The following is a 25,912-nucleotide window of genomic DNA, read 5'->3' on the forward strand; positions in this document are numbered from 1 at the left end:
CATTTTAGAGATCTCCCCTCACTTCCTTCTTCAATGACAGGGCAAAAAGAAACCTCACCTAGGGGGATACAGAAAGCAAAAACCTGACATAATTTCTAACCCTGTATAAAGTGAATATCAATCTGCGCAATCTTGTGAAATAAAGTGGTTTAAACAAATTTTAATAATTATTAGCTGCCATCACTAACAAGTGTTCTCACTTCACTTAAAAGCTGCAAATAATCAATAGACAGTGCTGCACTATAAAAAAACATCAATAATAATAAAACTGTAACTAAAAATGGTAATCAATAAACATATATTGCTGAAAGTTCATATTTAGTATCTGTGATGGATTCAAATGAATTCAAAAAAATCAATTCATCAACAGTGCAAAAATCCAAAGTGCTTGTGCTTTCCTCCACCAGTCTCACAGGCTGCTCACCTCACATCTGAATAAAATCAGCAGTGTTCCCCTCTGAGGATAAATAGAGAATGCTGGCAAGCACTTTCCTCCTTGACGTCTTCAGTAGGGGTCTACTACTGAAGAAGTCAATGCTTTGATGATACGCCTCTAGGGGACGGAGCCTGCGTATTGACGTTGCATCATGGCCATCTTGAGACCTATTGTCTCTGAAATGTGTTTTCAGCTTGCAAGGCTTGCAGTGCCATCTTTGTGAGTTTTATACCTTACTTATATATTATTAAACATTTTAAAACGGAGAGCACTAGATTCTGCATTCCTTCTTTTGCATATCCATCATATTTGGTGAGATAATCTGGGTTTTTATCCCATGGGAATAAGCAATTTGAAAGAGGAAAGTGATTACCAGCACCACACCAGCCTTCTCTATTATCCCCAGAGGGGAACACTGCTGATTGTAATCAGATGTGAGGTGAGCAGCCTGTGAGACTGGTGGAGGAAAGCACAAGCACTTTGGATTTTTGCACCACTGATGTATTGATTTTTTTAATTCACTTCAAATTAGTCACAGATACTATATATGAACTTTCAGCAATATATGTTTATGGATTACCAATTTTAGTTACATTTTTATTATTATTGATGTTTTTTATAGCGCAGCACTGTCTATTGATTATCATTTCTAACCCTTCTATGTTCTGTCCAAAATTGAAGAACATTTTGGCTCTTGTTCTACTTTATCAGTTTGTATCCGCCCATCTTTTTGTTATGGGAGCCAATTTTCTTTTGGTGTACAAACAGCCCATATTTTTCACAGATTACACAGCAGTTTTACAAAAAAACAGCTGTTCTTTTATATTTCTTTTCTTCACATTTTAGTTGTGAGAAGTTAATAAACGTCTGTTTGCCAGACGAGGAACAGTTCCAAACTTAGCAAAAAAACGTAGTACATTACAAAAAGTAAAAAGCACCATCTTACCCCTGCTGTCCACATGTGCCATTAAAATGTTAAAGAGGCAGATAAAATAGTTTTTTCCTTTTTTTGTTTACCATTCCTTTGAACAGCAGATTCGTAAACATAAGCTGCCTGCTCCTTTAGTAAATCAATGTAAAATTCAGGAATTCTGAGGCAAAGATTTTTAACATCTATTGTAAAATCATGGCAACACAAATCCCTAACTCGCCAATTCTGGCCTTAATATTGATTATCCCAGGCTCTATCAAATCGGTCAAAAAGAAGATTCTTCGCTATTTCTTCTAGGCAGCAAAAGCAGTAATACCCAGATACTGGAAAAATGCTAATATACCCTCCGTTGCAGAATAGGTCTCAGAACTGGTATCGATCAGGGACCTTAAACACCTGTTATCTCAGGAAAATGATAGAACAGAGCAATTTAAGAAAACTTGGTCAATATTTCGACTTTCACCTGAGTTTGGTTTGGATTTCCGAGTATAGCTTTCTTATTGAGCCTGAGCCATGATCAGACTTTTTTTTCCCATGGATCCTCCTCTCTCTCTCTCTCTATCCCTTTCTCCCTCTTGGGACCACTTAATGCATTCCTATTCAACGCTTCTGTGTCTTCTACCCCATCCTATCAGTTTTCTTCTTTAGGTACAATTGTTTTGCTTGTGCATCCAGAGTTGCTCCCCACTGCAGTTTTGAATTATACACTCAATAGTGCTTATCAAAGGATCTTGAGGAATAACCAGTCTGGTCAACTTCTATGTTGATTGACAAAAATATATTCTGTCGCACAACTGCTCTTTGAATTTGTTTTTTTGATGCCAATGTGATGCTCTTGCACTTATTCTGACACCAACATGCATTTCATTACTTCTGCACATCAGCCCTCCTGTACGGTGTACTCCTTTTTGATAGAATTCAATAGAATAAGTTTGAACTAAATCTGATACAAAGTTATAGTGGACCAGTCACCAATCTTCACATTCCCACTTAATTTCCAGGTGTGCAGCATGCTCTACTTTGACAGACAACATCTGTAAGTAAGCCAGTATGCAATAGACTTCCACTGGCACAGACAGACATGGCAATTTAACTATATGTATATGAAGTTAATTGCAGTGTCCTCTATGGAAAGCCCATGCTGGGCAACAGGGGAAAGTTTGTGATCACTTTGGGCAGTAACAACTGCAAGTTAGAAAAGTGCAACAAATGGCATACCAACTTCCCTCATTACAGCAGTATAACCTACAGAAATGCAGTGTGTTAAAGAGGTTGTAAACCTCCCTGTGTAAGTTGTACCTATAGCTAAGCCTTATTGTAGGCTTATCTATAGGTACTGTAAATATCTCCTAAACATGCGCCGTTTATGAGATATTTACTGTTTATTGTTCCGATGATGTCTTCGGCGCATGCGGTCTGAAGGAAAGGCCCATATCCTTTCTTCAGGTGAGTGTGTCGTGACCGGCGGCTCCCACGCATGCCGGCCAGTCACCAAGCCGAAGTCCGCAGCCCCAGAAGAAAGACAGGTGAAGATGGATGCGGCCTGCAGTGGGGACGACGCAGGCTTCATTTGCAGGCAAGTGTCACATAATGTGCTAGTATGTGATGCATACTAGCATTTATGCCTTTAATTTGCAGGGAAGAAAAAAAAAAAGAAAAACCCACCAGGGTTTACTTCCTCTTTAACTGAGCAGACAGACTACATTTTCCTTAAAGTAATTGTAAAAGTTTTTTTTTTTTTTTTTTTAAATAACAAACATGGTATACTAGGGTTTTGCACAGAGCAGCCCCGATCCTCCTTTTCTGGGGTGCCCCAGCGGTGCTCCTGGCTCCTTCTCGGGTGCTCCCACAGACAGCCACTTTCCATGGGGGCACGTGTGCGGGCGCGCTCACGAGTCCCGCTGATGCGTCCATAGACAAAGACAGCAGGACTTGGCCCCGTGTCACTGAATTTGATTGACAGCAGTGGTAGACAATGGCTCCTGCTGCTATCAACCTATCCAATGAGGACCTGAGATGGCGGCTGGAGCCGCTGGGCTCGTCCTCGTCGCTGGACCGATCGGGTTCAGGTAAGAAAAAGGGGTTTTCATTAAGGTGAAAAACCATGAGACTTTACAACCCCTATAATTAAATAATATATATATTTTAATTATATATATTCTATATACAGTATATATATATATATATATAAATAAATAATACTGTATTACCACTTTGCAGTTAGACAGCTTGGTGGCAGCAGCATGGTTTAAAACTTCTTACATAAAAACTGTTGCTCCAACTACCTAAGCACCCCTAGCAGTGTTATAGTTTGTATTAGATTGATATTCAGCGCTCAGGTGAAACTATACAATTACCCCAGCAGCTAGAACTACTCCTCCCACCCAGGCACCGAGTGTCTTATCCCACAAGCCAAACTACTCTTAACAAACGTTGTCCTAAAGTCTCAGGCAAAAATCACACATATCCCAAATCTCTCTTAGATGTCCTCCTTAAACTCCAGTGTTCATTGCTTCCATTTTTTCCACAGCTAGTACCCAAAAATAATAATACTTGATAGTGTAGTAAACCAAAACTATATAAATTAAACAATTGTGCTCACATTTACTTGTGATCTTTAAGTGCAACAATCACTATGTGATTCTCTCACCAAGTGCTACATCCCACATGTCCATATACTTTTACCCAAAAATAATTTCCCCTTGTCAGGGTCAGAAAGCTCATGTAAAACCAATCTTCCCTTTTTGCCGATTCAATCCTCTGATAAAATCACACAACGAAACATGTTACCAAGTGTCGTCAGACCAAAACCGGAGGTGTCCAGTCCACCATCTTGGATTCAGATTTTAGTTAGTTTACATTGCCTTATACAGATGAGCGCCTTTTTAAATTGAAGTAGTTTATGAATCTGCTGAACTACGGTCCTTTCTTTAATATAGCTTTTGCATATAGGGAAGCTATAAACCATACCATGGAGACTGTGGTGAATTGGAAGACAGGGAAGACTGTTTTGCATGAGCTTTCTGTCCCTGTCAAGTAAGGGCAAATATTTTTGGGTAAGAGTATATTGACATGTGGGAAGTAGCACATGGTGATTGTTGGATTGTTGTAATTGAAAACCACATATAACCGTGAGCACGATTGTTTACTGATATATATAGTTTGGGTTTGGCATACTACACGTCCCTTTTTTTTTTTTGGGGAGGTACTGTGGAAAAAATTGAAGTATTGAACACTGGATTCTAAGGAGAAGATCTTAAAGAGTATTGGGATATAGGTGACTTTGCTTGGGACTTTAGGGCAACAGAGTTTGGTAAGAGTATATTGGCCTGTAGGATAAGGTACTTGGTGGAGAAATCACATGGTGAAGAGTAATATTTGCACTGTATTGGCACAATAAATGTGAGCACAATCACTTATCAGTATATTGTGGTTTGCTTTAGAAGGTATTCCACTATATGGTTCTGTTTTTTTTCTTTTTTGATAGAACATCTGGAGGGAGAAGAGCAGTGTGAAAGGAAGAAAACATGAACACCTGGATAAAAAGCTTTATTTGACCCTCACATGTATTAAGGCTCACAAGATTTGGTGAACATTTAAAAGAACTTTTAAAAAGAAGGAAGAATAGGCCTGATAATACAGGACAGTATTGTTGAGTGCAAAATCTGGCATGGCTCTGCATAGAAACCAATCAGCTTCCAGGTTTTCTTGTCAAACCTTGACGGAATAAGCTGAAGTTAGAAACTGATTGGCTGCCAGGCACATCTGCACCAGATTTTGCACTCTCCAGTTTTAGTAAATCAACCCCTTAGTTATTGTTTGTTCCATTCCCTATCATCACTATCACTTTTGCTCATCAGCTGGTATGTAAAACTTCAGGAATAATATCAATAATGGCATGTGACGTAAAAATGAATTCCCAAACCAAAATACTGTACTATATTTATTAACCTCATACAATTAAAAGAAAAAACACCTAATATAGCTGTCTTTTTTTTTTTTTTTTTTTTTTTTTTTTACTCAAAACAAAAAAGACAAAAAGGAGTCACATTTTTTTCTGTTCGAGTGAATGTAATTTTATGGAATTGTAGAGCTTACCTCTAGTAAGACTTCCTTATTTCGGTCTGCCATTTCAGAAGTTTCTTTCCTTCCTAGAAGGTAGTTCTGAAACAAAAGATAAGCCAAACCATTAGGCTAAAGATAAGGATGGCTCATGAAGAATTAGATTTCACTTTTAATTTTGCCAATTTTTAAAAATTTGAAGGGATAGTTTTAAAGAAGGGGAACCCAGACCATTCCGGTACTTCCTTAGGCCCCTTTCACGCGATCGGCCTGCAAAAATCCGCCTGTCAGTTTTTCAGGCAGATCCGAGCGGGCCACCCATTGACCTGTATGGGAAGGCCATCCGTTACGACAAAATCTGCTGTGCACAGTGGATCGGATAAAAACGGACATCCGTTTTCATCCGATCTTCCCATAGAGAACAGCGGGGCTCTAACAGGTCCGTCCCTGCACAGTGAGCAGAGACGGACCTGTCATTCGCCTGCTCAGCGGGGATCATCGGAGCGATCCCCCACTGAGCGAGCGGATCTGCCCCGTGGGAAAGGGGCCTTAGAGTAAAATACATATAAAATGTTAAGTTTGGTACAGCAGAATCCGCCTGACTTTTAGTGTGTGCAACTGTCTGTCCGACAGAAGCCAGTCTAAAGACCAGCTTTTGTCGAAGGGACATGCTGGAAAACCTTACAAATTTTTGTATATATTTCTAACACAATGTTTTCATTTATTTATTTTTCTATACATTCTTATATAGTAATCAGTTGATTAATTGTGTCGTATTGCATTAGAAAACTACTATTACTAATAAACCATGATACCAGTGGTCATCTCATGTGTGCATACACACACATATTTTATATTTATATATATATATACACACATATATATATATATATATATATATATATATATATATATATATACACACACATATATATATATATATATATATATATATATATATATACACACACACATATACTCACACACAGTATCTCACAAAAGTGAGTATACCCCTCACATTTTTGTAAATATTTTATTATATCTTTTTATGTGACAACACTGAAGAAATGACACTTTGCTACAATGTAAAGTAGTGAGTGTACAGCTTGTATAACAGTGTAAATTTGCTGTCCCCTCAAAATAACTCAACACACAGCCATTAATGTCTAAACTGCTGGCAACAAAAGGGAGAACACCCCTAAGTGAAAATGTCTAAATTGGGCCCAAAGTGTCAATATTTTGTGTGGCCACCATTATTTTCCAGCACTACCTTAACCCTCTTGGGCATGGAGTTCACCAGAGCTTCACAGGTTGCCACTGGAGTCCTCTTCCACTCCTCCATGATGACATCATGGAGCTGGTGGATGTTAGAGACCTTGCGCTCCTCCACCTTCGGTTTGAGGATGCCCCACAGATGCTCAATAGGATTTAGGTCTGGAGACATGCTTGGCCAGTCCATCACCTTTACCCTCAGCTTCTTTAGCAAGGTACTGGTCCTCTTGGAGGGGTGTTTGGGGTTGTTATGTTGGAATACTGCCCTGCGGCCCAGTCTCGGAAAGGAGGGGGATCATTCTCTGCTTCAGTATGTCACAGTACATGTTGGCATTCATGGTTCCCTCAATGAACTGTAGCTTCCCAGTGCCAGCAGCACTCATGCAGACCCAGACCATGTTCCAGTAATCCATGTCCTTAGTCTGCTTGTCTTCAGCAAACTGTTTGCGGGCTTTCTTGTGCATCATCTTTATAAGAGGCTTCCTTCTGGGACGACAGCCATGCAGACCAATTTAATGCAGCGTATGGTCTGAGCACTGACAGACTGACCCCCCCCTTCAATCTCTGCAGCAATGCTGGCAGCACTCATATGTATTTCCCAAAGACAACCTCTGGATAGGACGCTGGGCACATGCACTCAACTTATTTGGTCGACTATGGCGAGGCCTGTTCTGAGCAGAACCTGTCCTGTTAACCACTTCAGCCCCAGAAGAATTTACCCCCTTCCTGACCAGTGCACTTTTTGCGATTCGGCACTGTGTCGCTTTAACTGACAATTGCACAGTCATGCGACGTTGCACCCAAACAAAATTGATGTCCTTTTTTTCCCACAAATAGAGCTTTCTTTTGGTGGTATTTGATCACCTCTGCGGTTTTAATTTTTTGCACTATAAAAAAAGAGCGACAATTTTGAAAAAACACAATATTTTGTACTTTCCGCTATAATAAATATCCCCTTTTTTTTTAAAAAGCAAATTTTTTCCTCAGTTTAGGCCAATATATATTCTTCTACATATTTTTGGTAAAAAAAAAAATCACAATAAGCATATATTGATTGGTTTGCACAAAAGTTATAGTGTCTACAAAATAGGGGATAGATTTATAGCATTTTAATTATTATTTTTTTTTCTTACTAGTAATGGCGGTGATCTGCGATTTTTATTGTGACTGCGACATTATGGCGGACACATCGGACAATTATGACACATTTTTGGGACCATTGGCATTAATACAGCGATCAATGCTATAAAAATGCATTGATTACTGTAAAAAATGTTACTGGCAGTGAAGGGGTTAACACTAGGGGGCGATCTAGAGGTTAACCGTGTTCCCTGGGAACAGAACTGAACTGAAGGGGGAGGGGACTGACTAGAGGAAGTGACGGATCGTGGTTCCTAGCCAATAGGAACACACGATCGGTCACTCCTGTCAGAACAGAACAGGGAAGTGTGTGTTTACGCACACTCGTCCCAGTTCTGCGTCTCCTGCTGATGATCGCTCGTGGCCGGCGGTCATCGTGATTATCTGCCACGAGCATCGGCACCCCACTGAGGAGCACACGCGCGCCTGCTATCCCGGCCCCACAAGCCGACCTATAGCTACGACGGCTCGCACAGAGGAGCCAACCTGCCGGAGTATAACTGAGGTGGCCGGTCGGGAAGCGGTTAAACCGCTGTATGGTCTTGGCCACTGTCTTGCAGCTCGGCTTCAGGGTCTTGGCAATCTTCTTAAAGCCTAGGCCATCTTTATGTAGAGCAACAATTCTTTTTTTCAGATCCTCAGCGAGTTCTTTGCCATGAGGTGCCATGTTGAACTTCCAGTGACCAGTAAGAGAGAGAGCGATAACACCAAATTTAACACACCTGCTCCCCATTCACACCTGAGACCTTGTAACACTAACAAGTCACATGAAAACGAGGAGGGAAAATGGCTAATTGGGCCCAATTTGGACAGTTTTACTCAGGGGTGTACTCACTTTTGTTGCCAGCGGTTTAGACATTAATGGCTGTGTGTTGAGTTATTTTGAGGGGACAGCAAATTTACACTGTTACACAAGTTGTACACTCACTACTTTACATTGTAGAAAAGTGTCATTTCCTCAGTGTTGTCACATGAAAAGATATACCATATATACTCAAGTATAAGCCGAGGCACCTAATTTTGCCACAAAAAACTGGAAAACTTATTGACTCGAATATAAGCTAGGGTGAGAAATGTGCAGCTACTGTAAGTGGAAAAGAGGGTTAACAATGCCCATTTGAAGCCTCACTGTGCTCATTTGCAGCCATAGGTCCCCCGAACTTCAAACTCAGTAAAGGGTTCCTAGATGCCCCCTAGCTGCAGCCAAAATTTGGGGTCTCTGGACCCAAAGGGTCCCGAAATGACATTGCTGCAGATGGACACAGTTGACTGACTTTGGGGCCCCCGTATCTCAGGGACACTTGGTGCGCAAACCCAGTGGAACTGGCACTACAACATATCCAAAGCTGGGGTTCCTAGCACCAAGTGGCCCCGAGATACTGGGCCCCAAAGTCAGTTCGGAAAATGTCAAGCACTTTTCTGCAGCGGAGAATGACATTTTCCGAACCAACTTTGGGGCCCTGTATCTCGAGGCCACTTAGTGCTAGGAACCCCAGCTTTGGATATGTTGTAGTTCTGGTTCCATTGGGGTTTCACACCAAATTTGGGGTTCCTAGCACCCAGTTGTCCCAAGATACGTGGCCCCAAAATCGGTTCAGAAAATGTAATTCTTTGAACCAGAAAATACTGTATGTATAATAAACTTGCGTTGGTATGGCGATGTGTCAGTTTTTTTTTTCATTCAGCCCAAGGAGTTAAACAAAAGAAAAAAAACAAAACAAAAAAACGTGTAGAGCGTACTGGGCTTTATTTAGAAAAGCCATTATAACGTGATCAACTAATGAAACTATGTAGCCTAAAAAACAATTTGCCAATGTTTTTCTGCCCCTTACAGTCACAGAGGAGAATGTGACAGAGTGCTACACAGGCCCAGATATTGTTCTGAAGCTCAGTGCTCAAGCTTTGTGAGCAGAATTATTAAAGAATTCCAGTGATAAAGGAGTCTAGAAGTGGGCCACTTTAATAACCTTTGACTTTTAGTGCATAACTAAAATTAGTATGAAACCCAAAATAACAGCCATAAAAAAGTTTTCTGTTTGACCTCTACTTTATGATGCATTGTAGCAGTTTTGTTGCTCAGGTCTTGTAAATCCCTTTCACAAGATGTCTCTACTTCCTGTAAGTGGAGTTGTTGTTCTAGCACAACAGAAATCACAAAGTGCCATGAAAACTGCTGTATCACAAAGATATATGTGCGCAACCTCTAGAATATTGAGCTGTGTAGCTGCAGACAACACAGCTGTCAATGCAATTAGTAGATTCAGGCCCATGAGCATCTCAAACTGATTTGTAGTGAAAATTCTGTAATTGGTCTGCTAGAATATGCACTCTGTCCTGTCTTTTAGGCTTCATTTATTTTAACACTTCAATAACGAGGCATCTCTGTGACACAAGACAGTTTTGATGTCAGCAGTCTGCAAGGACTTAATGAGGCTTCTGGTTTTTAACAAACATGTCATGAGATAGTTGAAATTAATTATTTACACAGGAGATGCATCAAACAACAGTAAACTAGTTTTGGTGCCGATTGCTCTCAGCACTGGTGGTTTAGGCCATGGAGACCTCACCACTGAGAATAAGCAAAAGTCCGGAATCTCCTTTAAATGTAAGTCCCAAACAATCCACTACAGTAGGACACAACCACACAACAATTCTTTCCAGGCTCACACTAAACCCCCAATCTATGCCACGTTACCCATTAACCCTCACCCTAACCCTTAAAGAATGTTACTCCAACATTTCATATTTCTGATTTGTGTCTGTGCATGATGTACTTGCGTTAAGAAGTATCCTGTTCTCTTTGTATTGCTTCATTTGTGTAAAATACCTGGTAATCCTGCCAGTTCCCCCAATTGTTTTTCAAATTGACCAGCTAGGCATGAGAGCACATCCATCACAGTGTGGTCAATTCTCTGGCTGTGCTAGGAGCACTCCCTGCCTGTCCTTCAATGGTCATACTTGTGCCCTAATGCCCCCCTGCACAACCATTTACAGGGAAGATCAGTGCACTGCTGTTTCCCCACCCCCACCTCTCTGAGCTTCTTATGAAGCGGAGTACAGAGATTATGCAATCATAAAAAAAAAGTACTGTATTGCATTTTTAATATCAGATAAAACACATCAGAGTGCATAGTCTAAGAGTAGTGGGTATCGCACATTTATTAAAAAAACAACAAATGACACCTCAAATAAAATGAGTAAAAATACGCTCATCAGCGATCATAGGTCCAGGTCTCAGGCAAGGCATCAGGGAATACAAACAGGATTGGCAAATATAGAACCTGTAACAGCTGAGAACACCAGGGGGCACCAATTTAGGTAAAGCAGAATAGGTAATGTAAATAGCACAAGATGACTGGCAACTAATTCAGGACCAGATGGAAAGTGCATGTAATGGAAGACAGTGGTCATATTAGGTCCGTTTAGTCACTGTCTGGGTAAAAACCAAAACACACTGCTGCTATCTGGGTTGCATATGGTGTCCAGGCAACCAGGGACCCAGCATCGATAAATTCTCAAAAGGTATCCATTAAAAAAAGAGAAGTTCACAGGAGTGCAGAATGAAAAAAACTTTGGCCATTCTTCTCCTTTAAGTATCTGGCAGGAAGAACAACTGGAGTAGAAAAAATAGATACTCTGGGTTACGAGTAATTACAATAATAGTGTTGTACCTAGGAACTTTGACCAAGCATTAGCTGGGAGCCGAAAGGCACTGAGAAGTGTAATGCAGGAGTCAAGTCCACCAAATGAGAAAAAAAACTAAGAAATATGTAAACAGAGGCCTCCATGACAAGAGGGCCATAGAGGATATTAAAGGAAAAGATGCAAGGAAGGAGAGGAAGGAGGATGTCAGGGACACCCCAGCCCTAGGACCTCAAGGCCTATAAAGATGCAGAACTTGTTATAGACATAGAATTTAAAAAAATTCTCATGTGTGTCAAGGAGGATACTGGTGAGTTTTTCATTGATGAAGTATTCATGCAGTGACAGACTTCTGTAAAAGAAGCAAACTGCTGTTTTCCAGGCTCTTGCTATAATCGGCTTCAGCACTGCCAATTTAAATTGAGACCTCGAGAGGCCATGGGCTTTAGGTGTAACAGGACAAACCAAGGGTCTCTAGGGAAGGGACTAGTCAGAGATTGTAAGAGTTTGAGAACTTTTGTCCAAAACCTAGAGAGCATGGGGCACTCCCACCATTTGTGAAGAACATCCCCTATAGATGAGCAACCACAGAAACAGGTGCCGGGAGAAGATGGATGGAGATGTGCTAAACAAGATGGGACCATATACCACCTCAAGACGGTCTTGAAGGCGGATTCGAGTGTAATTATGTTCATGGAGCAGAAAGCTACTGTAAACCAGATTTTTCACCAGGCTTCCCTTACTTTGGTACATTTAAGATCTTGTTTCCACTTAGAAACATAAGTCTGGCTTATTTCTGTTTACTATACTGGTTTATCCTGACCAGATTATCCAAAAAATTATCAGGCTGTGTCATGGGTTTGATGATGACCATAATTTTGCTTTGTGCAAATTTGCCATTGATGTTATGGGCTTTTCTATAGAACCTGGATTTTTTCGGAATGGATTGACTTGAGGTAGGGATCCTGCAATAGGATAGACCAGTGTTGGAGAAAACATGCTTGTACTGGTTGTGAAACAAATATGTGAGACAAATATGATGTCTGGGTCTGTCCCTTTATTAGCCTTGTTAGTGTTAGATGTGGTCAGGTAGTGACATGCGCTTTCCATCTGGTCCTGAGTGAGTTGCCAATTGTCTTGGCTTATTTACATTACCTATTATGCTACACTTAGATTTGCGCCCCTGGTGTTCCCAGCTGTTACAGGTTCTACATTTGCCAATCCTGTGTGTATGACCTGATTCGGATATCTTGGTGTAAGGTGGCGGTTTCTGCCTTGAGCCAGTGCAGTGTTTCAGATAAATGGACCAAAGTATTTTTAACGTACTGAAGAGCAAAAACTTTCTCTAAACCGTGTTTAGAAAACTACTCTTTAAAAAAAGTATGGTGTATTAGCCAACATTCATGTGTTTTACTAACATTTGCATGGCTTCATTTTAAAGCATTGATTTATTTTTCCTGTTTTAAAATTTAATGTACAACTGGCAGGCCCCTGCAGAACATTAATGGCAATAAACAGAAAGTCTTTATGCTTTCGGAATAACTGTCATTACTCCATATAAAGCTCTACCAGAAAATAGTTCTTAATATGGAGAGTTAAGTGGGTGCAGTTTATTATGGCGAGGGAAAAAATACAAAGGCTACCACTGGTGACCTGTGCTGTTGTAATCACTCTATGGCTTCAATACCTTCATAGTCACTGGCCTGGACAAAGCATGCAGGCATTTTATTTGATCTGCATACCTGCTCTGGTCAGTGGCCTACAAAAGTTTTGCATCCAGAGTATCAGCATGAGAGCCCAGCAACTAAAATTTTCAGGAAAACAAAGTTGTGAAAAGCACAAGCTTTTTCTAAATATATGTCACATAAACAAAGTGTTTGAGCAAACAATTGTGTTTGCCATTATAGTTACCATATCCATCGCTAAAACATAGTTTTTTAGCTATAAATTAAAGATAGTCTCACTTGTGGATTTTTGAACAATGCGTATTTTTCAATGCGTTCCACAAACATCAGCTTGTTTTGGCTATCCCGGGTCCAGTTCAACAGGTTCTCAACTAGATTTTCATGGTCTTCAAAAATACGCTCTGTAGAAAGATCAAAGGTTCCATGTTGGGTAATTCAGCTAAGTGTAGAGCACAATCTTAAAATGTTTTGCAGGTATCAGAGGCTGAAAACATGCAAGAATTTAACAGTCTATACACACACTCTACAGTATATTAATCACTTAAGAAAATAGCTGCAGTTCTAAAACCCATTTCGTTGTGGGCCAGTTATGTTTCTTTAATTGTGCAAGCAATAAATCAACTGAAGTTTGCTTTGACGAGGACAATTTTCTCTTAGAACCACCTTTATAATGATCAATGAAATAAGAAGGTGGTTTGTATTAAAAGAACGTCCATATTTGAGGTCAATCTCACACATGAATAATATTTTTTGTGGTTTGCCTTTAGAAATATCCTTTGTGCTCATGTGAAGAAAAAGACAAATTAATAAGGTATTCATCATTCCAACTGCAATATATTCCGCAGGGGAAGTGGATTAACAGTGAATCTGAAGAGCTGTATTAAGCGGATATATTGAAAAGTAGGCGACTTGGCACCATTTTCCTGTATTTTTTGCTAATTACATAATTTATGGATTGTGAGCATAATTAAGAGAATTTATTTGGAGAACAGAAATAGTTTGTTTGTATGATCTTAGAAACAGCAATGCATGATTCTTTAATAGCTACAGATATATATGCAAATATTTCCGGGTCTTGCTTCAATCATGTTCAATTCCAGTTAGTTATTGCATTGAAAAACAAACGGTCTGCTACTAGTGCTATTACTCTTGTATTCATTTATTTGCTTGTTACAGAGGTTTTGGTCCCTTTATGGGCATACCTGTTCACTTTTTCTCAACCAGATAGAATAAAAAGAATTGAACAGAAAAACAGAAAAACAATGTAATAAATATCTAATGATACAAGAGTCCTCAAAAATGTATTAAAGAAAGTCAAAATGTTCCAGCAGAAGTAGAAGAGTTAGTCAACAGTAAGTATATTCAAACATGCTTGGGACAAACATAGATGTATACTCCTTTCTATAGCCCTTTGGATGTATGTAGTGAATCCAAGAAGTAAAACGTTAAAGCGGAGTTCCACCCAAAAATGGAACTTCCGCTTTTCGGCTTCCTCCCCCTCTCCGGTGTCACATTTGGCACCTTTCAGGGGGGAGCAGATACCTGTATAATCCAGGTATTCCCTCCCACTTCCGGGCATAGTTCGCCGCAGTATCTGCACCATATGCGGCCCCTCCTCCATCCGTTCCCGCTGTCTTCTGGGAGACACACAGGTCCCAGAAGACAGCAGGGACCAGTGAGATCGTGCAGCATGACTCGCGCATGCACAGTAGGGAACCAGGCTGTGAAGCCGCAAGGCTTCACTTCCTGATTACCTTACCAAAGATGCTGGAGCCTCCACCCAGGAGCTGTAGGAGAGATCGGCTTCGGGTGAGGACATTGCGGGCACCCTAGGCAGGTAAGTGTCCTAATATTAAAAGTCAGCAGCTGCAGTATTTGTAGCTGCTGACTTTATTTTTTTTTTTTTTTCGATGAAACTCCGCTTTAAGCACAAGCTGATGGCCACAGTAGCAGCCATCAGACTGTGCCCATTTGCCTCAGCCAGCTGCCGGCTGTAAAGTGAAAGCGATCTGACAGCCGTAAATCTGCTGGATCACTTTCACAGTGCGGGCAGCACTGTCACCCGCTCCCTGACCACATCCACCAGCTTCAAGAGACCGAGGAATATTTATTTCTTGATCTCCTCTGCCCTGAATAATAAAAGGACAGGTAAATAAAAAAAAGAAATTAATAAGAAAAATGGAAACATAGCCCCTGTTGCCCTGGAAACGTAGCACTGCAAATGTCTGAGTGACAGCAATAATTCTAACACCATCATCTATGGTCAACTCTAAACTGATTAAAAACCTTTACTAAAGTGTCTCCTATGGAAATTTTTGGGTACTATTGTTTTTTGCGATATCATGGACGCATGCAATTTTAAGTTTGCATGTTTGGTATCCATTTAGTCAACGCAACCTAATTTTTATAGCCAAAAGATTTCTACATGTAACCAAAATAAATGTAACCCTTTCGCGGCCAGGTCCGTATATCGGGAACTTCATGGCAGGTGCCGGTGGCTGGAGGGGAAGGAGAAGAGCGGATGCAGGTCCACTCTCCTCCCCTTCTTCTTGTGACCCAGAGAGCGATATCTCTGATGTCACTTCCAGGTCAAGCTCTCGGTGTCCCTGGCTAGTTCAGCCGGGAAATAATGTTTTGCAATGCCATCTGCATTGCAAAACATTTAGTGGAGACATGCAGAGTTTTTTAGACCCCCTATAGCTCAATAAAGAGAACCTGTCACCAAAAAAACATCACATAGGGGGCTTTTTGAGGCCCCCCCCCACACCTCCACATATTCACACGCACAAATGTAAACGCATTTGCGTATGCGTTAAAACGTTGATTGCGATACACGTTACATATTGCCGCACACGCCGGAGTAAGAGCAATACTTCTTCCGTAACTGATACCCATAGGGGGCTTTTGAAGCGTCGCCTAAAGAACATATAGGGTACTGAAGTTTGGTGCCATTTCACGGGGGCACAAAAATTTAAGGTTTGGCATGGTGGGTATTTACTCGGTGCAACCTCTTTTTAAAATTCTACCAAAAATGTGGCTAATTTATTGCGTTTGTTTGCCCTAAAATTCACGTTCGTGTGTTTTTTACTGAAATTTTGCATTATCTAGACCCTTGCGGTAATATCGTGTGACATAAAAAATTTGAACTACCACTATTTTAATCTCTAGGGCGGGGATATGCAATTAGCGGACCTCCAGCTGTTGCAAAACTACAAGTCCCATCATGCCCCTGCCTCTGGGTGTCATGCTTGTGGCTGTCAGAGTCTTGCTATGCCTCATGGGACTTGTAGTTCTGCAACAGCTGGAGGTCCGCTAATTGCATATCCCTGCTCTAGGGTCTGCTTTCAAAAAATATAATAGGATTTTTAAAACAGCTTACCTGTAAAATCCTTTTCTTGGAGTACATCATAGGACACAGAGCCTCTAATAATTACTTAGTGGGTTATGGGCCTACCTTCAGGTGTTGACACTGGTATAACCAAGACAGGAAGTTGACTCCCCTATATAACCCCTCCTCCTTCCAGGAGTCCTCAGTTTTTGTAGCCAAGCAATATAAGTAATATACTCTCACCCCATAAAACAGAGGGGCGGGAGCTCTGTGTCCTATGATGTACTCCAAGAAAAGGATTTTACAGGTAAGCTGTTTTAAAAATCCTATTTTCTTTATCGTACATCATAGGACACAGAGCCTCAAGTAATTACTTGGTGGGATGTCCCATAGCAATGCTACTTGAGGGGAGGGAGACACAACCCGTAGGGCACCCCCAGACCTTGAGGAATTATACTGCTGCCTGCAGCACAGTGCGCCCAAAGGCGATATCCTCATTCCACCTTACATCTACTTGATAAAATTTTGTAAATGTATGGTCCGAAGACCAAGTCGCGGCCTTGCAGATCTGAGACATGGAGGCCTGGTGACGCACTGCTCAAGAAGCACCAACCACTCTGGTAGAGTGCGCCTTAACTTGAAAAGGGGGAATCTTTCCCTTTAAATCATAAGTTTGAATTATAACTTGCCGAATCCACTTAGCCACAGTGGATCTTGACTCTGCCTGTCATTTTTTAGGACCCTCTGGCAGAATAAATAAGACATCAGTCTTACGAATCTGAGAAGTTTTCTTTTAATAGATCTTCACTGCTCTCACCACATCAAGACAATGTAATGACTTTTCTTTGGAACATGGTTTTGGAAAAAACGATGGCAGGACAATATCTTCATTCAGATGAAAGCCTGAAACCACTTTTGGCAAAAAGCCTGGACGAGGGCGTAACACCACTCTGTCCTCATGAATAATCAAATATGGCTCTTTACAGGAAAGAGCAGCCAATTCTGAAACTCTCCTTGCTGAGGATATAGCAACCAAAAATATCAGCTTTCTAGTCAGAAGGACTAAAGGAATATGCTGTAATGGTTCAAATGGCGGTTTTTGTAACACTGACAAAACTAAATTCAAGTCCCAAGGGCTTAAGGGTGATTTAACTGGCGGATTAATCCGCATCAGTCCTTGCATGAAACCCCGGACTAAAGAATGCGTAGCAAGTGGTCTTTGAAATAAAATTGATAAGGCTGAGACTTGGCCCTTAATAGTACTCAGGGCCAACTTCATGTCTACGCCTACTTGCAGGAAGGCAAGAATTCTGCCTATAATATATTTTCGAGGGTGCCAACCTTTGGATTCACACCAGGAAACATAGGCTTTCCAGACTCTAATATATAGCTCTAGAAGCTGGCTTCCTAGCATTAAAGTAGAAATAACTGCCCCGGAAAGCCCACGCTTCTTCAGAATAGCCAGGCCGTTAAATTTAGCGTTCGTAAAGTAGGATGGAATATCGGCCCCTGTGATAGCATGTCTGGCCTTAGTGGGAGGAGCCATGGACCCTCCACTGTCATCTTTACGATCTCTGCATACCATGACCTTCTAGGGCCATGCTGGTGCTACCAGTATTACCGACTTTTCTTCCAGTCTGATCCTGCAAAGAAGTCGAGGTAGCAACTGAATCGAGGGAAATGCATAGATCAGTGAAAACTGATCCCATGGGGTCACCAACGTATCTGTTCCGTATGCGAGTGGGTCCCTTATCCTGGACACAAAATTGACTAGCTTCGTGTTGAACCTGGACGCTAGAAGGTCTACGTCCGGAGTCCCCCATCTTTGGCAAATTGCATGAAAAATCTCAGGATGAAGAGCCCATTCCCCCGGGGACAATTGCTGGCGACTTAAGTAGTCCGCCTGCCAATTCTCTACTCCCGGAATGAAAACTGCCGATAGGCATGAGACATTCTTTTCTGCCCAAGTTATAATCTGGTTCACCTCTCTCTGAGCTGAGAGACTCTTGGTGCCCCCTTGATGAATGATATATGCCACGGCCGTGGCATTGTCTGATTGGATCCTGACAGGACAATTCTTTAACCTGGAAGTCCAGGTTCTCAGAGCCAAATACACTGCCCGAATCTCCAGGATGTTTATGGGCAAGGCTCTTTCGGTTCCTGACCACTGTCCCTGGACAGTCGTCTTCTCTAGTACTGCTCCCCAGCCTGAAAGGCTGGCATCTGTCGTGACTACTTTCCAAATAATTGGTCTGAAGGACTTTCCCTTCAGCAGGTTCCGATTTAGTAACCACCAACTGAGGCTTTGAGACACTCTTGGGGACAGCCTCATTGGTAAATCTAAAGCTTGAATTGTCTTGTTCCAAGCAGACAGGATACTGTTTTGAAAAAGTCTCGAATGGAATTGGGCATAGGGGACTGCTTCGAATGAAGCCACCATCTTTCCTAATAACCTCATGCAAAGATGTATTGAGGGATTTCTCTTTGACCTGACCATCCGCACCAGCTCCTGTATGGAGCTGATCTTTGCGGGAGGCAAAAACACCCTTTTCTGGGCTGTGTCTATGATCGGGCCCAGATACTCCAGCCTTTTTAATGGCTTTAAGGAGGATTTCTTCAGGTTGAGAATCCAACCCAGATTCTCCAGGTAACTGCTTGTAATGGCTACATCCTGCTTCAAGCGGGCCACCGACTGGTCTATTAACAATAGATCATCTAGGTAAGCCAAGACAGTTATGCCCTGTGCCCTTAACCTTGCTAGAGGTGGGGCTAGTACCTTTGTGAATACCCGAGGTGCTGTAGCTAGCCCGAAGGACAAGGCTACAAACTGAAAATGCCTTTGTTCTACTTTGAATCGCAGAAACTTCTGGTGAGGAGGAAATATAGGGATATGCAGATACGCATCTCTGATGTCTATGGATGCCAAAAGTTCTCCTCCTTGTAGGATGGAAACAACTGATCTGATCGACTCTATGCGAAAGGAGCGGATCCTCAGGAACTTATTTAGATTCCGTTGATCTTGAATTGGTCTGATATCCCCATTTGGTTTTGGTACCAGTAAACAGGTTTGAGTAGAACCCCAAACCCCGCTCTTGTTTGGGAATCTGTAGGATTACCCCTTGAGCCAATAATCGGTCTAATGCTTGCAACAGGGATTGCTTTTTCCCTGGATCTCTGGGTACGTTCGATCTCCGAAAACGAGATGGTGGAAACTCTCGAAACCCTAGCTTGTATCCTAGAGAGACTGTGGAGAGAGTCCATTTGTCCTGAATCTCCCTTTGCCAGACTTCTGAGTACCCCAGAAATCTTCCCCCCCACCTTGGTGAGGGGAGATGCCTCTTCATGATGAGGCCTTGGTATTCTGCTTTGCAGGCTTGTGGCCCCAGGTCTTCCTTTGTGCCTGGGTTTGACCCTGAGGTCTTCCTCTAGAGTCTGACGGTGGAGGCCGTCGCCCCTGCCTAGAGGCGGATGTACCTGGCACAGGGGAAAAGGTGCGCTTAAATGAAGGACGTCTATATCTTCTTTTAACTGGCAAAAGAGTACTCTTTCTGCTAGAGTTTGTCTGGATATATTTATCCAAACTTTCGCCAAATAGTTGTTCTCCCTTAAAAGGAAAACTGGTTAAAAGATCACATCCCACCCCATTTTTTCAAACAGGTCCACGCGCTGTTCACCAGATTTGTGTGGGCACATAAAGGCCCCGCCTAAGACGGACACAGATGACTCTCCCCAAACAATACGGAGGCCTAGCACTACCCGACATACGAACATATTACCTAGCATCACACCTGGGATGTATTTTAGATTGGAGAAGAAATAAACAATACAAACTTTGGGTACAACTCGAACAATCACAATCTCATATCCCACTGGGAGGAGCATTGTGGTGTTACGGTGACCTTCCGCATGGGCTGAAATCCCACCCACTCATTGGCACTACTCTGAAAAATAGCTCCCAAGTGGCCTTCCACACATCCCTCACGTCAAAAAACTCTCCTCTTCTTCCCATACTGGGTAACCCTAAATTTAGTGAAGGGCTATGCCCGACAGAATTTCTCTCAGAGAATCAGGCAGTGAGCATGCAGCTCGGTTTGTTCTGGCAGGGAAGTGGCCATCCATCTCAGACTTGTGTAATCCAGCTGGGAATTACCACCTTCCTTTCTGGAAAGCTGTACAATTACATCATTTTCTACACTCCCTCCCTGACCAGCAGGACTTCGCCAGGGAACAAACTTCATTTGAGTCTCTATGTGCGGAGGATGGTCCGTTAGCACACATACTATGCCAGACGTATTCAATGTTAGTCTCACCTAAGACACAACCACAACTACACTGCTTGACCAGTTGGGAGAAAGACCTACACTGTACATTCTCTCCTACACAAAGACAACGAATCATTTCCCTCTCCCTTAGGTCCTCGCTTTGCACTAAACTTCAAGAGACCAATTTCAAAATACTCACCCGATGAGTATCTAGACTTAAGAAATGCTTTCCGTCTACCTCTGGACAGTGCTGGCGGTGCATGGAGGGAGAGGGAACTCTGATTCACATCTTCTGGTCATGCCCCAAGCTAAGGGAATTTTGGGGCGAAGTTAGACGGATCACCCAAAAGTTTACTGACTATGCTCTCCAGGATGACCCAGCCTTTTGGTTACTTCACCTTTCCTCGATTCCCATCAGGTCATATAAAAAATCCTTGATACGCCATTTGCTTAATGCAGCAAAGGGATGTATCCCCATAATGTGGAAGCAAGGCGCCCCACCGGCCATATCATTATGGCTAAAGAGAGTCGAGGAAATTAGAAGAATGGAAGACCTGATCTTTACAGCACAACATAAACAAGAGGCATTTAAGAAGTCATGGGATATATGGAACCTGTTCATCTATTCAGATGAGGGGCAGCGACTATTAGGCGCCTAATTCATTTTCAGATAATCATTAGAGTGCCACACTTAATGTATTGCAGCAGACCTGCGGGATTGTCTACCGCCGTGTCTTCCTTCCTTCCCCATGTCTGTTTCTATATTCTCCCCCTCGTCGCTTCTTTCCCCCCCCCCCCCCTTTTTTTTTTTTTTTTTTTTTTTTTTTTTCACCTCCCCCTCGCTCTTTATCTTATTCCTAACCCCCCTTTTTTCTTTTCCTATGTTTGATTTATTATATATTTTTGTTCTGTTTTATTTTCCCTCTCTTACTTTAGCTTTTATGTTCATGAATAGTGGAAAATGTAGGTGAGGATCACTCCAACAGCAGGATCCTGATTCAAACCACTACCTACCTCTACAGTAGGCCTCATCAGATATCAATGATAATCCTGCAATTTAGGTACACCTATGTAGGAAGTCAATGTAGAGCTGACACTTTATATCTGTACATGTCAATGTAATTTGATTTGAATTCTTGCCAATGTTTGTACCTTGGGGTCCTCACCCTTGTTTGGAGTTGAATAAACTTTATATTTGAAAAAAAAAAAGATCCTTGCAAGGCGCTTCAGCTGACCAACCCTTTAACCAAAGGGTTCTTCGCATGTGAACTAGCACAAGCGCAAGGCGAGAAGCCTGATGAATAGAATCCTTCATAGCATCTATGGCAAAGCATAATGCTCTAGGTAGATCTGCCAATTCCCATGCCTGTTGTGCAGGGAGCTCGTTAAGAGCATCTGTGAACTGGTCCTTTAACCACTTAAGGACCGCCTCACGCCGATGTACGTCGGCAAGGCGGCACGGGCAGGCAAAATCACGTACATGTACGTGATTTGCCTCCCGCGGGTGGGGGGTCCGATCGGACCCCCCCCGCCGCCCGAGGCGGTCCCGTTTGGTCCCCCGGCGATCGGAGATGAGGGGGAGACCATCCGTTCGTGGCCCCCCCCTCGCGATCGCCGCCGGCCAATCAGATCACTTCCTTTGCTGCTGTATGCTAAACAGCAGCAAAGGAAATGATGTCATCTCTCCTCGGCTCGGTATTCCGTTGCAGCGCCGAGGAGAGAAGACATCAATGTGAGTGCACCAACACTACACAACACAGTAGAACATGCCAGGCATACAAAACACCCCGATCCCCCCCCGATCGCCCCCCAATCACCCCCCCCCCTCCCTGTCACAAACTGACACCAGCAGTTTTTTGTTTTTTTTTTCTGATTACTGCATTGGTGTCAGTTTGTGACAGTTACAGTGTTGGAACAGTGAGTATTACCCCCCTTTAGGTCTAGGATACCCCCCTAACCCCCCCTAATAAAGTTTTAACCCCTTGATCACCCCCTGTCACCAGTGTTGCTAAGCGATCATTTTTCTGATCGCTGTATTAGTGTCGCTGGTGACGCTAGTTAGTGAGGTAAATATTTAGGTTCGCCGTCAGCGTTTTATAGCGACAGGGACCCCCATATACTATCTAATAAATGTTTTAACCCCTTGATTGCCCCCTAGTTAACCCTTTCACCACTGATCACCGTATAACCGTTACGGGTGACGCTGGTTAGTTCGTTTATTTTTTATAGTGTCAGGGAACCCGCCGTTTATTACCGAATAAAGGTTTAGCCCCCCGATCGCCCGGCGGTGATATGCGTCACCCCAGGCAGCGTCAGATTAGCGCCAGTACCGCTAACACCCACGCACGCAGCATGCGCCTCCCTTAGTGGTATAGTATCTGAACGGATCAATATCTGATCCGATCAGATCTATACTAGCGTCCCCAGCAGTTTAGGGTTCCCAAAAACGCAGTGTTAGCGGGATCAGCCCAGATACCTGCTAGCACCTGCGTTTTGCCCCTCCGCCCAGCCCACCCAAGTGCAGTATCGATCGATCACTGTCACTTACAAGGCACTAAACGCATAACTGCAGCGTTCGCAGAGTCAGGCCTGATCCCTGCGATCGCTAACAGTTTTTTTGGTAGCATTTTAGTGAACTGGCAAGCACCAGCCCCAGGCAGCGTCAGGTTAGCGCCAGTACCGCTAACACCCACGCACGCACCGTACACCTCCCTTAGTGGTATAGTATCTGATCGGATCAATATCTGATCCGATCAGATCTATACTAGCGTCCCCAGCAGTTTAGGGTTCCCAAAAACGCAGTGTTAGCGGGATCAGCCCAGATACCTGCTAGCACCTGCGTTTTGCCCCTCCGCCCGGCCCAGCCCAGCCCACCCAAGTGCAGTATCGATCGATCACTGTCACTTACAAAACACTAAATGCATAACTGCAGCGTTCGCAGAGTCAGGCCTGATCCCTGCGATCGCTAACAGTTTTTTTGGTAGCGTTTTGGTGAACTAGCAAGCACCAGCCCCAGGCAGCGTCAGGTTTGCGCCAGTACCGCTAACACCCACGCACACACCATACACCTCCCTTAGTGGTATAGTATCTGATCGGATCAATATCTGATCCGATCAGATCTATACTAGCGTCTCCAGCAGTTTAGGGTTCCCAAAAACGCAGTGTTAGCGGGATCAGCCCAGATACCTGCTAGCACCTGCGTTTTGCCCCTCCGCCCAGCCCAGCCCACCCAAGTGCAGTATCGATCACTGTCACTTACAAAACACTAAACGCATAACTGCAGCGTTCGCAGAGTCAGGCCTGATCCCTGCGATCGCTAACAGTTTTTTTTGTAGCGTTTTGGTGAACTGGCAAGCACCAGCGGCCTAGTACACCCCGGTCGTAGTCAAACCAGCACTGCAGTAACACTTGGTGACGTGGCGAGTCCCATAAGTGCAGTTCAAGCTGGTGAGGTGGCAAGCACAAGTAGTGTCCCGCTGCCACCAAGAAGACAAACACAGGCCCGTCGTGCCCATAGTGCCCTTCCTGCTGCATTCGCCAATCCTAATTGGGAACCCACCGCTTCTGCAGCGCCCGTACTTCCCCCATTCACATCCCCAACCAAATGCAGTCGGCTGCATGAGAGGCATTTTCTTTATGTCCTCCCGAGTACCCCTACCCAACGCCCCCCAAAAAAGATGTTGTGTCTGCAGCAAGCGCGGATATAGGCGTGACACCCGCTATCATTGTCCCTCCTGTCCTGACAATCCTGGTCTTTGCATTGGTGAATGTTTTGAACGCTACCATTCACTAGTTGAGTATTAGCGTAGGGTACAGCATTCCACAGACTAGGCACACTTTCACAGGGTCTCCCAAGATGCCATCGCATTTTGAGAGACCCGAACCTGGAACCGGTTACCGTTATAAAAGTTAGTTACAAAAAAAGTGTAAAAAAAAAAATATATATAAAATAAAAAAAAAATTGTTGTCGTTTTATTGTTCTCTCTCTCTATTGTTCTGCTCTTTTTTACTGTATTCTATTCTGCAATGTTTTATTGTTATTATGTTTTATCATGTTTGTTTTTCAGGTATGTAATTATTTATACTTTACCGTTTACTGTGCTTTATTGTTAACCATTTTTTTGTCTTCAGGTACGCCATTCACGACTTTGAGTGGTTATACCAGAATGATGCCTGCAGGTTTAGGTATCATCTTGGTATCATTCTTTTCAGCCAGCGGTCGGCTTTCATGTAAAAGCAATCCTAGCGGCTAATTAGCCTCTAGACTGCCTTTACAAGCCGTGGGAGGGAATGCCCCCCCCCCCCCACCGTCTTCCGTGTTTTTCTCTGGCTCTCCTGTCTCAACAGGGAACCTGAGAATGCAGCCGGTGATTCAGCCAGCTGACCATAGAGCTGATCAGAGACCAGAGTGGCTCCAAACATCTCTATGGCCTAAGAAACCGGAAGCTACGAGCATTTTATGACTTAGATTTCGCCGGATGTAAATAGCGCCATTGGGAAATTGGGGAAGCATTTTATCACACCGATCTTGGTGTGGTCAGATGCTTTGAGGGCAGAGGAGAGATCTAGGGTCTAATAGACCCCAATTTTTTCAAAAAAAGAGTACCTGTCACTACCTATTGCTATCATAGGGGATATTTACATTCCCCGAGATAACAATAAAAATGATAAAAAAAAAAAAAAAATGAAAGGAACAGTTTAAAAATAAGATAAAAAAGCAAAAAAATAATAAAGAAAAAAAAAAAAAAAAAAAAAAAAAGCACCCCTGTCGCCCCCTGCTCTTGCGCTAAGGCGAACGCAAGCGGCGGTCTGTCGTCAAACGTAAACAGCAATTGCACCATGCATGTGAGGTATCACCGCGAAGGTCAGATCGAGGGCAGTAATTTTAGCAGTAGACCTCCTCTGTAAATCTAAAGTGGTAACCTGTAAAGGCTTTTAAAATTTATTTATTTTGTTGCCACTGCACGTTTGTGCGCAATTGTAAAGCATGTCATGTTTGGTATCCATGTACTCGGCCTAAGATCATCTTTTTTATTTCATGAAACATTTGGGCAATATAGTGTGTTTTAGTGCATTAAAATTTAAAAAAGTGTTTTTTTTCCCCAAAAAATGCGTTTGAAAAATCGCTGCGCAAATACTGTGCGAAAAAAAAAA

The 25,912-nt window shown here is 42.7% G+C and overlaps 1 protein-coding gene across 7 annotated transcripts in view; it reads right to left on the minus strand.

Annotated features, from left to right (window-relative positions):
- RAPH1 (Ras association (RalGDS/AF-6) and pleckstrin homology domains 1) overlaps positions 1–25,912 on the minus strand; it is a 345,430-nt gene that overhangs the window by 70,835 nt on the left and 248,683 nt on the right. For all 7 annotated transcript variants that reach the window (XM_073633353.1, XM_073633356.1, XM_073633355.1 and 4 more), the window contains 2 exons: positions 13,448–13,569; positions 5,466–5,531 (listed from right to left, as the gene is read on the minus strand). In XM_073633353.1, the coding sequence (XP_073489454.1) occupies positions 5,466–5,531; positions 13,448–13,569 (188 nt within the window). The remainder of the gene's footprint in view (positions 1–5,465; positions 5,532–13,447; positions 13,570–25,912) is intronic.

This window comes from Aquarana catesbeiana, linkage group LG06, assembly GCF_042186555.1.
Source record: "Aquarana catesbeiana isolate 2022-GZ linkage group LG06, ASM4218655v1, whole genome shotgun sequence".
In the NCBI taxonomy this organism is placed as follows: Eukaryota; Metazoa; Chordata; class Amphibia; order Anura; family Ranidae; genus Aquarana; species Aquarana catesbeiana.